This window comes from Corvus cornix, chromosome 6 (assembly GCF_000738735.6).
Source record: "Corvus cornix cornix isolate S_Up_H32 chromosome 6, ASM73873v5, whole genome shotgun sequence".
NCBI classification, from domain to species: domain Eukaryota; kingdom Metazoa; phylum Chordata; class Aves; order Passeriformes; family Corvidae; genus Corvus; species Corvus cornix.
This window is the reverse complement of record NC_046336.1, coordinates 20,456,418-20,473,054: the sequence shown is the minus strand read 5'-3', so window position 1 is coordinate 20,473,054 and position 16,637 is coordinate 20,456,418. Positions and strand designations below refer to the sequence as shown.

The 16,637-nt window shown below is 40.1% G+C and overlaps 1 protein-coding gene across 9 annotated transcripts in view; it reads left to right on the top strand.

Annotated features, from left to right (window-relative positions):
- USP54 (ubiquitin specific peptidase 54) overlaps window positions 1-16,637 on the top strand; it is a 97,832-nt gene that overhangs the window by 32,411 nt on the left and 48,784 nt on the right. For 3 of the 9 annotated variants that reach the window (XM_039554421.1, XM_010412172.3, XM_039554420.1), the window contains exon 2: window positions 15,725-16,571. The exons of 1 other annotated variant lie outside the window; for it this stretch is intronic. In XM_039554421.1, coding sequence (XP_039410355.1) covers window positions 16,425-16,571 — 147 coding nt within the window. In that variant the 5' untranslated portion in view covers window positions 15,725-16,424. Of the gene's footprint in view, window positions 1-513; window positions 622-5,457; window positions 5,480-13,715; window positions 13,786-14,118; window positions 14,733-15,724; window positions 16,572-16,637 lie in introns of those variants that run through there. 5 more of the 9 variants (XM_019292863.3, XM_019292895.3, XM_039554422.1 and 2 more) reach the window with 5 other exon arrangements.

The following is a 16,637-nucleotide window of genomic DNA, read 5'->3' as shown; positions in this document are numbered from 1 at the left end:
CTTTCCATTTTTTTCTGTTAAATGGTGACATGTTGCTCCTGGTTGTCAATTTGTCCTACGAGAAAACAATCCTTGATGTTTAACTGCAGAGTCTGCAGGAACCTCTCCAGTTCACTTGTCACACTGAGGGGAGCCCTGCCTTGCACAGGCAGGCTGCTGCTGTAAAATGAAGTCCTTGCAGCCCTGTCTCCCACTTCTCTGCCCCCAGGCTGGTCTTTTATAAAAGGGTTTGGAAAACTTTTCCTCCTTCTTGCCTGGCCCTGTGTCCGAGGGGAGTTGTCGGTAAGCAGGGCCGGGCTTCTGGCCTTATCTTTGTTGTCAGAGCTGCCTGCCTGGTAGGTGGCAGTGGGGGCAATGCTTTTCAAATGAGACTTTCCTGTGCTTAGGGAGGCCCTTGTTTTTTTTGTTTTAACAGCTTCCTATTGTATGAAACAGCAGGTTATCCCCTCCCATGCTATTCTAGCTCTTTCCTCCTCCCTTAAATAATTTTTCTGTGCAAGTATTACTCAGAGCAGTTAATCTCGCAGTGAGTCCTCAATTTTCCCAACTTGCTCTGATCTCCAGCTTCTGTTGTGATACCAGTGTGAAGTTCACACAATAAATAGAAAGTAGTTTCTGAAGGTAGGTCTTTCTGATTTTTAATTCAGCATCACCACCACTGTGATGTAACTTTTTTGATTGAATTCAAATTGTCATAGGAGTTCTCTCCAACATGTGATACTGAAAGATAGAAAATAATGCTTTTCAACGTTTTCTGGCTTTTGTTTGTAAGATACAAAGAAAGAGTATTGCTTCAGTTCATTATTCATATGTTTATCATCATTTTCAGTGTTCCAGTCCTGCTGACTAATGGTGTTTCATATGTTTACATTTTATTTATGATGTTCTACCTCTGTGAAAGGCACTCTCTAAGCCATAAGCTGCCTCTGGTCCACCATACCATAACTTTTTGTATCTGGTAGTATCCGTGATAAATTTGAAGATAAAGCCAGTCAGAATCTCTTCTCATCATATCAATTGTTACAGCTGAAAGGGATGTTGGCAGTTCATTTCCCATCCTACTTACTTTACAGTGTAAGAATTACCTAGTCAGAAGCACTCCAGACTGCTTTTTTGATAAGTTAGTTGTGTTTTTCCTTCCCTCTACTTGTTGAATTCTGTGTAAGAAAGTTGATAATTAAATGAGGTACTAAACCTATGCAGAACTTTTCTGTTATTTTAATGTGCTGATTTATAAAAGTCAACTTGCTTTAGTTGGTTTCCTGGTGCCCTGCTTTCTATCAATGTCTTGTTTCCAAAATTAGTAATAATTTTGTGATTGTTTGAAGTCTGTCACTACTGTTTCATACTTCTCACTGGTTCAGCTTAGCTAAAAGTACATATTTGTTTAAATTTCTAGATTTGAAAGAAAAAGAAACCAAAACCCTTATATTATTTTGATGTATTTGGTGACACTAAGCAGAAGTTTTAATTCCATAAAATGGTAAGTCCAGTTCTAGACTTGGTCATCAGAGAGGGTGAAGGAGGGGGAAATAATCTATATATCAGTTCCAGTACTTGTCGTTCAGTATAATAAGCATTCTGCCAGTTCTAAGGCATTCCAAATTTTTTTGAAGGAATAACTTCTTAGGCAGCATAAAACAGACCAGAATTACAAAGACATTGATTATAGTCTTCAGAGGCAGGATTCATCTGATCCATACCTGGAAGATGAAGTCCCGCTCTCCTTGCCCTAACTATAACTTCTTGATAAGCTGATTCAGGTCACTAACCTAGTAGGAAATAAAGCAAGCCCACTCCTCCCCTCTTGTCATCCCTCCAAAAGTGCTAATTTTGTGAGCCGACTTTGCTTCTGTGAGCCTAAGTGTGAACTGCCTGCCCCAGAGCGCTGGTGTGGAGGAAGAAGTGCCTTCTTCATACTACTCTGGTGGCCCTAAGATCTTGGCTTCATTTGGTTATTTCATAAGGTTCCTCTCAGAGGTAGGTTGTCTGTCTGAGATGGTACATCCTCTTTCTAGAACACTGTATTTCGTGGGAGTTAGAGAAGCCGTAGGCTTTTTTATTACTGTTATTGTAACTGACAGTTCGGAAACCTCTTGGGTTTTTTTGAGGGAGAAGTGTTGCAATGGACATGCAGGAGTTTGTTTTTCTGAAGTTGTTAATTTATAATGTAGTTATGTCTGTAGGTTATGACAGTGGTCTCAGAGTTTTAGGTGTCTTAAAAACCCAAACAGGATGATTCCAGGTTAAAGAGTTCTCTGTTTAAGGCCTGGGAAACATGACAAACAGGCTGAGGAGTGAAGGAAGCAGACTGTGGTGGCTGTCAGGATGAACAATGGTTTTGGCACACCTGCTGCATTGCTGCTGTGCTTCTCCATGCTTGGCAGGAAAGGAGTGATTTGGAGGATAACCAGATAGTTTTGTAGATATTTTTGGTATGTTTCCATCTTCTCTGAGGGAGAGAAAACAGAAGCACTTGCTTTATAATGTAACTAATGGCTGGTTGAAGACTGGCACCATCAACTTTTGGGGCAGGATTTAATAATGCACATAGAAATGTGAAAGTCAATATTATGCTAGACTCGGGGGCCCTTAGAAGGGAGTGCAGGGAGACTGATGTACCATGGGAAGGGGGAATAGTTGGATATAGTCGAAGTGATGTGTTAGAAAATTTTGCTCATACTCCCCCTCTGAATAGCTATAAACATAATCAAAAAGCAAACTTAAGAGAGCTGAAACAAATGCACTTGGCAGATGTTTTTTCAGTATGACAGTTTTTTAACTCTACCATGTTCCAACTGATGTTATTCAGTTGATGCTTCTCCTGGAAGTTGACACAGATGTAAGATGTGATACCAGATTATAAAGAATCCTATATCACAGCCATGTCATTTCATCCATTTTCCAGTTGTGTCTATTCAGGCTCTGATGTAATCATATTAATAGTCTTTTTAATTGATGTGTAATGCCATACATATTTATACAAACTTTTTCTGAAGCATCTCATGTACTTGATTTCACAAGAGGGTATTGCTGTCCTAAATTGTTGACTACCTGGGTCACCAGAGTATATTGAAATTGGAGAACTTAGGTGTACTGGGAAAAAATGAGAATGCTAAAAAGCTGGAAGAATTTCTTTTTAGTCTAGCAAAGAAAATGCATCTAATACTGTACTTTTTGTCTCAAGCTTGGAGTTTAACTTCAAATGGAGTGACTTCAGTTCTGACTGACGAGAAATGTAAGATTTTTTCAGATCATCCACTTACTTGCATGTGTGCATGCACACATGTGCGTGATTTATTTTATTTTCTTAATCACAGAGGAAGGATGCATAGACTCTTAATCTGGATGAAATATTCTTATTTTTTCCTGTTTCCCTTACAGGTGTGTGTATAAGGAAGTGTGACTTGCTGTAATGCTGGTTAAGCAATGGATAATAATTATAGTAACAGTGTGTCTGAACGCTTTCATCTAGTATTGAAGGAAAATTTTGTAAATGGTTTCTCAAAAAAGCATATATCATGGTGTAATGACATGACTGAAAATACCATTGTGATGTGGGTAACCCTTCTTGATAAGGATAGCTGTTACAGATGTTGTTTCTCAGATGTCAGGTGATTGTTCTTGAAGCCTGGTTATTCTGAGGGGAGAGGACTTTTAAACACAACAGTGTTTGATTTTGTCCTTTTATTGCCTTGCTGATGTTCTGGATCTGAAATTTTTTCTGCACCAAGTTGCTAACACAACAGTTGCATCTCTTCAGCAGCTTCTTGTGTTGCCAGCATATTGTCTAGGGAATTCTGGGGGAAACAAGCTCTATTGTACAGCGTTACAATGCTTGTAGACGCCAGCCTGGAGCAATATCAGCTGGTCTTGCACTAACAGGATTTGGCAAGAGAAGGTGTGGGCAACATGTGACTGCTGTGCAACTGGAAGGTGAAAATTCTGTCCTGTGACCAGCTCTAGGGGATCCTGGTGTGGGGAGTGTTGACTGTGTAACCTGTACTGGAGCCTGTAGGAAGAAGCAAGCCTTAGAGATCATCTTGGATTGCCATGGCAGGATATGGAGACCTCCGCAGTTTTTGAGGTGCCTAACCCCTCTGCTGTGGTGAGTTCCCAAAAGACTGAAAGGATTTGAACATCAAAAAGCCAAATTTTATTTCAATAACAACAGAAATGTTACTTTTGTAAAAAGAGAAAATTAAAAAAAAATCTTGGGAAGACAAAATGGAAATAGGCTTGTGTGCAAGTTTCCTGTTACCAACTATGTCTTGCCTTCCCAGCCTGTCAGTCACTGAGTGGTCCCAAATATCTTACTGGAAATTTTGTGCTATTGAAGAGCAGCCAAACCACACAATCCCTGGAGCTTTCATCTTTGAACACTCTTAATATCTCCCCAAGAGGGCAGGATGGGACTGTACCCCTGCCCCCAGGGGTGCTACATGGCGCAGCCACACTCTTAAAGAATTACACCCATAATTAGAAGCCAGAAACCAAATGCTTACATAAATGTTATCATCCTGAGACCCAGTTGCTTTCCTGTTCCCTACTGTGTGTGATGGAGTGGAAGAACCCCTAAAGCCGCTGTTGTCTCTTGCCTGAGACCTTTCTCAAAGCTTCTCTGTGCTCCAGTGCTGTTCCCTAAGGCACTTTGCTTAAGGGGTGACACACATCATTGTAGGCTGGGCATTCTTCTCTACGGGGGAAGAAAAAAGATGAACACAGAATATAAGATACAAGTTCAGGAAGCTGTGCTTTCTAAATTTCATGTGTTGTGTGCTGGACTAAGCCAGAAGCTGTGTAATCCTTTGTGCTTAACCGTACAGTACTCCTGGGAGTCACTGTTTAAAGGGTATGTGGGTTGTATTCAGTTTCACAAGTGATTTCAGCCAGTGCGAGATCAGATTTGGGGGAGTAAAAGAAGTAACTGCTTGCTTTTCTGTAGAGCTCAGACCTACAGCAGCATTGAAAAAGTTGAATTACTGCTGAAAGGAATTAAACTGAGCTTCTGAAGTAAACTTTTTTTAAAATTTTTTTTTTTCTTTGTTACAGTACAGGCTGAAATCCTGTTGTCTGATGTTGAGCTAGACCGCAGTTTTCTCTAGCTACTCTTTCAGTGTTGAACTTAGTGGCTTTAACCTTTGTTAATTGTCAAAATTTGTTGGCTGGGTACTTTGCAGCCCTGTTAGGACAGGCCTTCTTTTTGTGTATGAAGGCATGTGTATGTATCCTTAAATTTGCTCCTTGTCATTCTGTTTTAAAATAACAACAGCAACAAGTTTCATTAAGGATGTTTTCCTTTCCACATGTACTAGTTGGTTAAATGTATTATAACTTTCCTGGGGACCTTCAGAATTCTGTTTTAATTTTATCTTTAACAGGTTTCTTCAGTTGCTAAGAGAAGAACTTTGTGACTGACCTCTTCATGATCTTCTGCCAGTGAACAACCCACAAATAATGTGGGAAGGCCCCTTTCAGGGTATATACCTCCTCTTGAGTGCTTCCTGGGGCTGGGGTTTTTTTCTGGCCAGGGGATGTTTTGGTTTTTTGGGGGAGGAAAGAGGGTTTGTGGTTTTTGTTTAGTTGAGTTTGTGCTTTTTTGGTGGGGTTTTTTTGTAGGGAGCTTCTGGTGCCACTCAGTTGGGTCATTTTATTGCCAGGCAGAGAAAAAAAATAATCAAAGCTGTTGACATCATTCTTCTTTTTCTTACCCCAACACCCAACTGGTCTGTTCAGCTTGTATTATACCGCATTTGCACAGCTTCTGCTTCTGTGACCCATTAGGACAGAGCCTGCTTGTGCTTAACAAGAGTCTCTTTCATGCTTTGTGGATCTCTCCAGGCCACAGCGGGACACAAAATAATCCCTTTTGCATTTGGTAGTTTCACAGTACTTTTCTGGTGAAGATAAAATAACCTTTCTGAATGAAAACAATAACATCATCTCCATAAGCCTGGTTTTGATACAAGGAAGTTGTGTCATTGTTTCTGCATCTTATAAAATGAACAGCAGTTTGTTTGGGTTTTTTTTTCCTTAGCAGATTACTTACAGATTTTAATCTTTTAAAATCATGGGAAGAGTGTTACAAGTTTTTTAAATCAATATGGAATTTGTTTCTTATGGTAGCATCTATTAAGACTTAGAGAACCAGTTTTTTTGAGTTGTAAAATAAAAATTTGAATTCAGACTTTGAATTCAATGAGGCCAAAGTTTTGTGAAAGTTCCTGTGCAATCCCATGGCTTCACCTTATTATTAGTTCTAACATAAAAGATCTGTATTTCAGAAAACTTACTTATACAACAATCTGCTTTGCACACATGAAGCTTTCATTTTCGTATGCTGTGCATATTCTCTAATGTTCTAATTTCTGAAATGTTTGACAAGTATAATGTGTATGACAAAGAAAATATCCTTTGCCTGTTTGAACCATCTACTCCAATTTTCACATTGTGAGATTGGTGAAACTTGGATTTAAGGCTTTTTTTACAATCTTTCAGAAGATGTTTTATACCGGAAGAATTCAAGCAATTTATCTATTTGTAAGGGGCTTCTCAGTGAAAGTAAAATTTCAGGTAATGGAGGCAACTGCACATCCTGTTATACAAGGGTTCCTTTCCTGTGTCTGTAGGAACCATTTCATGATTTTGCCTGTGTTTGATGTTTAGTTGTGAGTTCAGGATTGTTGTGCATTAAGTTGTTATTACCCTCTCTTTTTAAAACACACAGAGACCTGCAAAATGGCTCTTTACTTCATAAGGTCATATGGTGGAATGAGTCTGCAGCTGGGGACAGGCACAGTATGTCCATGGCTGTCGGCTCAGCCAGCAATGGACCAGTTGGCCAGGTCTAGTCTTGGGGTGCAGGAGCCACAGGGAAGCCATGGCAGCATATTACAAACGCTTTGTTTGCTAGTTTGGGTTGTAAAGGCTTGAGGTATGGTCATGTCTGTGTGCTTCATGTTTAGAAAAGGACAGGACCCAACTCATGAGCTTGCAGAGACAATCTTTTCCTCTGATTTCCCTAAATGCATCCATCAGATGTTTCTTCTGCTGATCTCCTACTTGTATAGTTCTACTACCCCTGCTTGTCTGTTCCAGGTTGTTGATGAGGTGTATGGTGTCATGGCATGTTTCCCCCAACCTGTTTGTTTTACTCTTCCATATGCTATTAACTGCCGTTGGATCTGGGATATTCTGATTAAGTAAGCTTTTTCTTGTGGTGTGTGCAAGTGTTTTTCCTACTCAGGTTCTGAAATCTTCAATGGGTTTCACGGCAAATGCTTCTCTGTACAGAGCCAGATGAAGCACAAATGAGTTTCCCTGTTCTTATTAGTTATACTTATTCCTCTAAAACTACATACTAATGATCTTAAACTCAGCTTATGCATGTGTGTGCGCACTCGTGATTCTGCTGAAATGTTATTTATAGCTATACAGCACAGATGATTGTTTAAAAAAAGAGGAATAATCAGCATGTTGTGGATGCTGGGAGCATTTGCTTTATATTTTTATGTGAAATATGAATCTATATCATGTTCTGCAGTGCAGCAGCGCTCCTTCTGCTTGTCAGTTTTAGCAAAACGGGAAAAAAATGATGTAAGCATTTAATACTGGGACCCAGCAAAGGCACCATAAACTGCTCCTCACTCTGCCTTTACTCTCTGTTTATGTGAGTTCCTCTGTACTGCTTTAATTTTGCACCTTGGTATGTTATTAGTCTGTCGAGAACGTGAGAGTTATAATCTGCCTTGATATGTGGTAATGATGGTATAGATAAAACACAAAGTACAATTAACTAATACTTTAATCTAGAACTATTATTTTCATACCAAATACTGTCCTGAGCAAAGAGAAAAGAGGGAGGGAATAGGTGCTTTTATGTTACTAACAAATATATTATTTGGCCCCAGCTGTTGATCACAAGGGAGGTTGGGAATTGTCTGCCCACCCTCTGTGGAAGTTTTCACTAGCCAGTGTTATCAAAAAGTCTGTTATGTGTGTGTGTTGAGGAAACTGATTTCTGCCCTGGGTGTCATCTTTCCCCTTGAGCACTACCTGGACAGAACAGTGCATTGCAGTATTTGACTTTGAGATTCTTAACACATCAACAGAAAGACCTACTTTTCCACCCAAATGCTGTCCATCTGTTTGGTCAAAGTCTGTTGCTACTCTGTGTGTTTCTGCCTTTGCTTAATCTTCATTGTGTTTCCTTTGATATCGAAAGTACTAATGGTGCTGGACTTCTGCTCATTTGCCCATTTTCCTGCAAAGTTTATTTCTTGTGTACCTATGGTTGTTATTCTGTATGGATGTGTGTATTTCCACACTCAAACATATCTGAAATTGTTGGTTTTATAGAGAGTTTAATGAAACAGAGGGGTTTGTGGTGCTGTAATGTGAACAGCGTATGATTTGGGAGTTGATTGCTACCGACTTCTGTTTTAAGCAAGGAAAGGGGTGTGAAGATTGACAGGAGAACTCACAGTTATAACAAGGTAGCAGTTACTGAAGAGGAAAAATTTTTGTGTTCAGCAGTGAAAATCTGCAAGGTCAGGAAAAGAATGGCAGCAGGATTTTAGGATTTAGAAAGTTATCGGTCATTAAGCCATATGTTGTTGAATACTGCTGACTACTTCTGAAAGCTTCTAGGGGTCTTAAGGCATTGTTGGGCTGGAATTCACAAGCCAGAGTACAAATCTCTTGGGTTTTTTGGATCAGTGGTGTTATTGGAAGAGAGATGAGATTGTTTGTTAATAAGGTGCCATATGAAAATGGGCCTTGAATTCTTTTGGCAGTAGCTGATGGCTGTAAAATACAGAATTTTGCAATCAAAATGTTTGTATCTGGAGACTGAATCAAATACTGAATTCATCTTGAAGCTCCATATCTTGGTTTTGGAGACAAAACTTCAGGAGGAAACACTCCGGGATGAGTGTCTCCTCCGAAGGGAAAAGGGCCTCCCCTTTTCCTCCACCAATAAGACAAGTGGGTCACAGCAAGTGAAAGTGGAAAAAACAATTTATTAATGCCAAACAAAGCAGGGTAGAACAGGGGTAAAAAAAAAGCTCAAAATACAACAAATTCCCAGAGAGGGAACAGACACTCGGGCTCGGACCAGCCGGGGCCACCCCGTGAGCCCGGCCAGGGCCACCCGCAGGCTCCTTGGACCACCGAGGAGGGAAGGGAAAAAGAACAACAAAAACCAACAACCTTTTGCCAGCTAGCCAGAACACAACAGAAACCAAAAGAACAGCACAGCACTCCCGGTGCACTCCTGCCCGAGCCCGAGCCCTGCTGGGACCCCCCGAGCCATTGGGCTGAACCATTCAACTGCCCCCTCAGGTCCGTGGCTCTGGCCCCCGGGTCCATCTTAAAGGCACAGCATCCTTGGGCATTGAGTGGATGGTCAAGGAATAAAGCAGCTTCATAGCATCATCCCAGGACACTCCACTTTGGAAAGTCAAGGTAAAAATTCAGAAAGGGAATAACTGGTAGCAGGAGGCTGGCTGAGCTTTCGCTGGAGTCAAACCAGAACCATCTATTTCACCATATGGTTGACAGCTGCCTATTTGTCATGTTTTTCTGTGTTACACAGGATTGATTAGTGATGTTTAACTGCTTTTGAGCAATTGCGTAACATTTGAAGCTGCTGTGTTTTTCCTATTTATCCAAACTCTGCAAGTTCCATGTAGAGTGGGATGGAAAGCTGGTTTCACCCTATCCTTCTTCCTTGAGAAATGTCCAGCACCAACCTAGGGTAAGGTAGGGTGTTTCTTAAATATAGGCTTGGGAGAATAAACTTAGATTTCATGTAGACAGGAACAGAAAACTTGAAGATAAGCACTTTGGAAAACGTGAGTTGAAATGCAGGCTTTTATTATCATGTACAGCAGTCTTAGAGTTGAAGAACTGTGAAGAGTAAATCTGAAGGGATTGCTGATGGTTTTGAAAGGGTTTGAATAGGTCTGGGCAGACTTTCTTAATTTTATATCTATTCCTTGCCTTTTCAACTGTCAAGAGAAAAGTTGCTGAGAAAACAGGGCTGTGTAATACAAAGGTGGCTGCCACTTCCAAAGGATTTTGGAAGTAGGACCAGTGGGTTTGTCTGCCTCCATGCCTTGTAACCTCCACAGCAAATGCATTTGCTGAGAGTACTGTGATGCATGAGATCAGTGGTTATTAATACAACAGTTTTTTTCTATCAGTAGAACCTTTATCTGGGGAGCAAAATGTGTTTTGGCAATAAGCCTCACAGAAAGTAAATAATGTGGCATTTGCGTCTCTAGGTCTGACCTCCACTCTCTCATTGTTTGTCTTTGAACAGAAGCCCTTTATTACTCGATTGTCCTACACTGTGCTTTTATCAATTGCAGTCTTTGAGAAGACATGCTTTACTCTAGAAACTTCTAGATCATCTTTCAGATTAAGTTATTGTTGATCAGAAAAGGCTGTGATGCTGGCTTCAGATATTGAGAGTTGTGCATTTAGACTTTTTGTTTATTTTTTAATTATAATTTGCCTTTGAATAATTGTCATGTTGTACTGGAGCTCCTTACCAGATGGCTTTTAATAGCTTTTCTCATTTTTTGAGAGGCAGCTGGATATTTTGAGTCGTCTTAACTGTTTTATGAAAGTCTGGACACAGCTACCTTACTGTTTCAATAGCTGTATAGGATAAGTGACATACTTTTCCATTATTCTGAACAAAAGTCTGTGTCGTTGTAAGTTAGCACAGAACACAGGTGTTTATCAGCTGATGTCCTTATTTCAGAAAGGGCTGCAGAAAAGACTGATAGGACTTTGTAACCCTGGAGGAGAATCTTCTGCATTTCAAAGCCAATGGCTTTCAGCTGGGTTTTGGTTTTGTGGTTTGTTTCTTTTTTAACTGTGAAAGATGCTCTTTAAATAGATTTGGCTGACTGTCAGGCTTAAAATCAAATGATTCAGATTAGGTAAGTGTTTGCAAGATTTCATTACACTGTTTTAAGAGGCAGTCCACCAGAGTTTTATAAAACCTACAAGCATTTTGGATAAGGAAGTTGGAGAAGGTTGCTATAAAGAGTATTTTCATGCAGTATAAAGCTATACTTGACCCCAGCAGCTTGCAGAGTCTTTGGAGTGTTTCTGCAGAATGTGGTCTCTCCACACCTCTTGTTGGTCTGAGCAGTTAACAGGAATGTAGAGTGGGTTGGGTTTCATGTTTCATGGTTTATTGGCTGTTGGTTTGAAAAGTTGGTATAAAAACATATTATTTTTTCATTAAATTGTTCAGTTTTTTTCCTTCCAATCACTGTAGAAGCATTAAGTTACCTATAGAAATGCCAACATTACCACTTTGGGGAAATGCGTTCCTAAAAGGTGATTGACTCATCAGTATTTTGGCTACAGTTTCTTCTGTTGGTTGGTAGGCTGTATAAATACAGTGGTAGTGACCAAAAACAATGTTATGCTAGTTTGCTTGCTGCTCTGTCTAGTCCTTTCAGTTTTGGTTTGGATTAGCTTGAGGTGATCTCTCAGAAATGGCCTTCATTGTGTCTTCTGGAGAAACCTGTAGTGTTTGATCAGGCTTGCTGTACCTGTACTCTCTGAAGAGGAACATCCATGGATTGGGGGAAACGTGTTTTTAGTCTTCACTCCAAGATCATTTTGATGGTCTTTATCAGCAGCTTTTAGCCAAGCATTCGGATAATTTGCTTCCGGTAAGTGGAAGGATTTCTCTGGTGTCTGAAAGAGTATTTATCATAACCTTGGCAAACTATTTTCCAAAAGCTTTGTTTTAACTTTAACTTTTACTCAAAGCTTTGTTTTAACTTTACAACACTTCAGGGACTGAGAGTTGTGCAATAGCACATGGAAAACAAGCAAGACCAGTATGAGTCTGTTGTGGGCACCAGTGGCACCGTGAGGTGCTGTCAGTTCCTGGTTCCACCCAGTAGGTACAGGTAGCACAGAGCTGGGTAATTAAGTTGTTCCTTTAAGAGGAAAACTGACAAATGGGTGCAAGCTTGACAGCAAAAGTATTACAGATTCCTCCCTGCCCCTTTTTCCCAGCAGAGAAATCAAGGCTGAGAAAATGCATGCATAAAGCAGAAATTTTTTCACCTCTATTGTCCCATTTGTACTGTGAAAAAATTCTCAGCAATAGAGATGAATGTAAGTCTACCTTTTTGTAGTTGTACTTTATTGTCTAGGTGACTGAATAAATCTGACTCGTATTTCTGGCTAGCTAAGAATCTCAAAAAGAAGAGACATCCTCAAGAGGTGGAAATCATCCTTCCTTTTGCTTCTGTCAGGTCACTGCACTCTTCACTCTTTTCTTCATCCAGCCTCATGGTTATTTGGTATTGGGAAGTTTTTCTACCCCTTTATTTTATTTCATTATCTTCAAGATTGAATTTAAACTGACTTGCAAAGCTGACTATCTTTTGGGATGTCTAAACTAAATGAAGACTGTAATATTGATATCTTGCAATTAAATATAATTTAATCCCTGCAGAAATTAGCAAATACTTTCATAATTGCAGGTTCATGGATAAAGTATGTTCTCAAGCCTCTAGTTCTGAAAATTTTCCCTCTAGCTGAGAACAGCCATGGGATTATTCTTGGGCCTCTTCACTGAAGGAGTCTCAGGAGCCATCTGGGTGAAAACTTTAAATAAAATCCATTGTCTTTGACAAGTTTGTCTGGTTTTTTTTACCAAAAGATCTTTGAGTAAGTGATTTCAAAGCAGTTTCTCACCTCTTTAGGTTTCAGAAGTGTTACAGCATGTGAAGGCATGATTTGCCCTCAACACCATTAATCTTCTCCCTACCATCAGAATAGGTGGTAGGATCTTGGGAGCAAGGAGTCTCTTCTCTAAAATCAGACACATTTACACATTGAAGCATTTACTTTGTTCTGTGTTTTGAAAGTTTTTTTCAGAAATGTAAGTAATAGACACTAACTTCTAGACCTCTGCTTTTATTTAATAGTGTGATAAATACTTAATTGGTGGTTTCAGCCATACCTACTGCTATATCGAAGCATCTTTGTTCCTAAAAAGGGTTGTTCTAATTCAGTCACGTGCTTAGATTGGGGGTTCAAGCAATAGCCTAAAATGTTTGGCTACATGAGACTGCAGTGTGAGAGGTGTGTTACATTCCACACACCCCCCCACCCTCATCCCCCCAAAATGAACAGTGATAGTGGGACATTGCCAGAGAACAAAGGATGCAACTTGAAATGTTATATTTCTATGTGATTGATTTAGCAAAGGAGTATAGGGATAAACAGGCTCTTGAGAAATCTTTGGTGGTACATCTTGAAGCGTGTTGTGCTCTGCTGTCAAAGGACAGACTCTGGTTTCTTCAGGCCAGAAGTATGTGTTGAACCGCGGTCAGCTTTGCTCTGGGGTTGTGCTGCTGGAGTGATGCCCCATGCCTCTCTCATCTGCTGAGCCTGTCTCTGCGGCTGGGAGCCCTCCCGCCTTCATGAAGGAAGCTGCTACAAAGCAGCAGGAAGATCTAGAATGTCGGGTTTGCTTTTTTTATTATATATTATTTATCTATTTTTATTATTTTATTTACTTCTTATTAAAACACTTGTATAATGTTTGAGTTGTTATATTTTGTTGGTAAGCTTTTTAGAGGTTGGCACAGTGCAAAGCTGTGATCTGGAGATCTGGTTTTGTCCTAACTGGGTGGTTACCAGCTTAAGTGTTTTTTGCTTGTTCTTAGTTTTGCGAAGGCCGTGTAGTCAGATGAGCAAACTGAACGTGCTCCTGTGAGCAGTCATGGCGAACACATGGTAAGTCAGTTCTGCTAAGCCTGTGCAGAAGCAGTGCAGGTACCAAGCTTGCATGGTTACTGTGAGGGTTTGGGCCAGCTTGAAAGTCTTGCTGCAATGACAGGTGAACTGCAAAGCCTCTAGTCTTGAATTTTGTTCCAAGAAAATAAAAATAAACTAAAGAAAATGTGTTCACTTTGTCATATCTGAGGCAGCTTTGCTCAAAAAGTTCTCAAGAGTTAGTTTTACAGCCCATTTTGAGAGCAGAATCTTGTTTTGAAGTCCACTGAATAGGTGAAGCTCTCAGCTGTGCATCCTGGGCATGTTTTGGATTGTATTTTTCTTTTTTTGTAGGTGCTGTGGAAAGAAGACTGAGTGTTTGGCTCAGCAGTTTTTGTGAGGCAGCCCAGAGCCTGCCTGTCTTGGCTCATTACATGCAGCACTCCGCTCCGTCTGCAACACAGGCTTAGCCACTGCACCTATTGCAAGTGGTGTTGCTTTACAGAGGTCCCTAAACTGATCCCTGAATAGCTCACACAGTATGGTTGGCTCATGGTTCATTAAGGGGTTGAGCAAAGAAAGGGGGCTGAGGCTGAAATTGCTTTGGAATGATTCCTGTATAAGTTCAGCACTCAGGAATGTTGTGTGACAGGCACGGTAATGGTGTGTGTCTGCAGGCTTGCAAGCACATCTGAAATTTTGCATGGCACACTGGCAACCAAGACGACTACTCATCTGTGTGTAGATATTTGCCTGCCTTACAGCAATGCTGAGACTTCATTAGCATTTGTAGAATGAGTTTAACAGAAGTACAAATGAAGTATTACTAGTGGGGAATGTGTTAGGCTGCTGTAACGCATTTGCAGGTATTTTGGAAGTTCTTTGTGTTTTGACAGGAGATGAAGAATTTATAATTGTGTGGAAGGTGAAGAACATGCCTTCACAGATACCCAGGGTATCTTTGTAAGGTATTACACTCTCTGTTAATTTTTTGCTGATGGACAAACCCTATGTATGTCTATTCTGTAGTGACTTCATGATGCAATTAATACTTAAGTACACTTGGATTAGAGTAATCTTGCTCATACCAGCCATAATAGGTAATTTCAGTTGTTATTAGGTGTATCAAAAGTGGTATAATTCTAGATGTCATTAGGAATGTCCCTGGAAAATACTGTGCAAGTTTCTATAAATATGGATGGACTACACTAGAGAGAACTTGAAAAAAATTGTTTTGCCATGAATCTTGTAGTTCCTTTTTCTAGGAATTTCTTAAATAATTTTTTTTTTCAATTTCTTGTGAGATGAGGGAAAACGTGAACTTGTTGGAAGAGCACTTTCTGTTGAATAATTGTTCTGTCTTCAGAAGCTCCTATGCCTTTTATAAGACATCATATATCCCAAGTACCTAGATAAAGTAGCATTTTAGAGGTACACATTGTTTCTGATGAAGGAAGTTTGGAGACTGGTTTTTTCTGGAGAGTGCTGTGGGTTGCTGAGTCAGGGATGAGCCTTGTGCTTTCAATGTTCAGTGCAAAATCCCAGTTCTAGGGTGGAGAATGTGTTAACATCTATTCATAGAATGAGAAATCCTCGTGTAGTCATTTGAATGAATAAGATACGTCAAAAAAAATAACACTACAAGATTGTAAAGGATATATATGTTTGACTACTGCCATGGGGTTCACTTGAATGTTGTGGTTTATTTTTTTAATCTAGTTTCCTTCTTAACCCTTCCAACATACTCCAAGCCTCCTTGCTTTTACATGCTTTTCTCAGAATCCTCTGTTCTTTTCCATATTATTTTATTTTTTGGGTGGAGGAACATTTACATTTTTTGCTTTGTCTCTGAAGATTCAGTGTATTGTGGGAGGTGAGGCAACACTGGTCTTGGCAGAACACCACACAACCAAGAGAGTAATTAAATGACGCAAGCATTTGATTATTTTTCTCTCTCAAGCTTTCTGGCACGGCTGGGCATTCCGATTGCAAAAGGAGGATCAGGAGAAGAAATTTCTAAAGACCGCATGCAGAATTAGAAGAACTGTATTGGAGACTTTCTGCTTCTTTAAAGCTCTTCGCTCTCACGTTCTGGAGTTACTTCTTTTTCCCCTGTGAGGATAATGTCTCTTTCGTCACTCAAGATAGATGTAACTGAAAGGGAGCTGCCAAGGTTGTGTTTTGGTTTCTTTGCTCCCTTACTAATTGGATTTTTCCCATCTTCTGCAGTAGGATTATAGAAGGATTACAGAAGCTGTGTTTTTGGGGGTGTGGGAGGAAGTTGTTGTTTTTCTTGTCTTGAGTCTGGGACCTCCTTGATTTGCCATTTGTTCTCTGAAGTTACTGCCTGTTTGGAAGAGGGAGAAGCAGCATAACATGAACTTGCACAACCATGGATTCCTTCCCTTTGCAAATGGTCTATGTGGCTGCTTGTAAAGGAGGTTTTTGCATGCGTTAGCAGCAAATGAAGAATAGCATCCCAGGCTGGATTTAAAAGAAGCCAACTCCTTGAGTCCTGGCAAAAGGATAAATACTGTTTCAACTATAGTTTAAGGAGGATTGGATGTTGTTCCAGTTTTGAATTTTTTGAAAGGAAGGATCTGATCAAATCAAATATTCTGCCAGCCTAAACCTGCATTTTCTACAGCTGAAACTGGAAGATGTCTTGGAAAAGAAATTACTTTTCTGTGGGTCGGGGGAATGTACAGGGCATGTTTACTCCACGAAATACCACCTCAATAGCACCCAGTAAAGGTCTCAGCAATGAACCAGGACAGAACAGTTGCTTCCTGAATAGTGCGCTACAGGTAAGATCACAGAATAAACAATGTTTCTCGTTTTGCCCTCTGTCTGTTGTAGTATTGTCCTAGGCA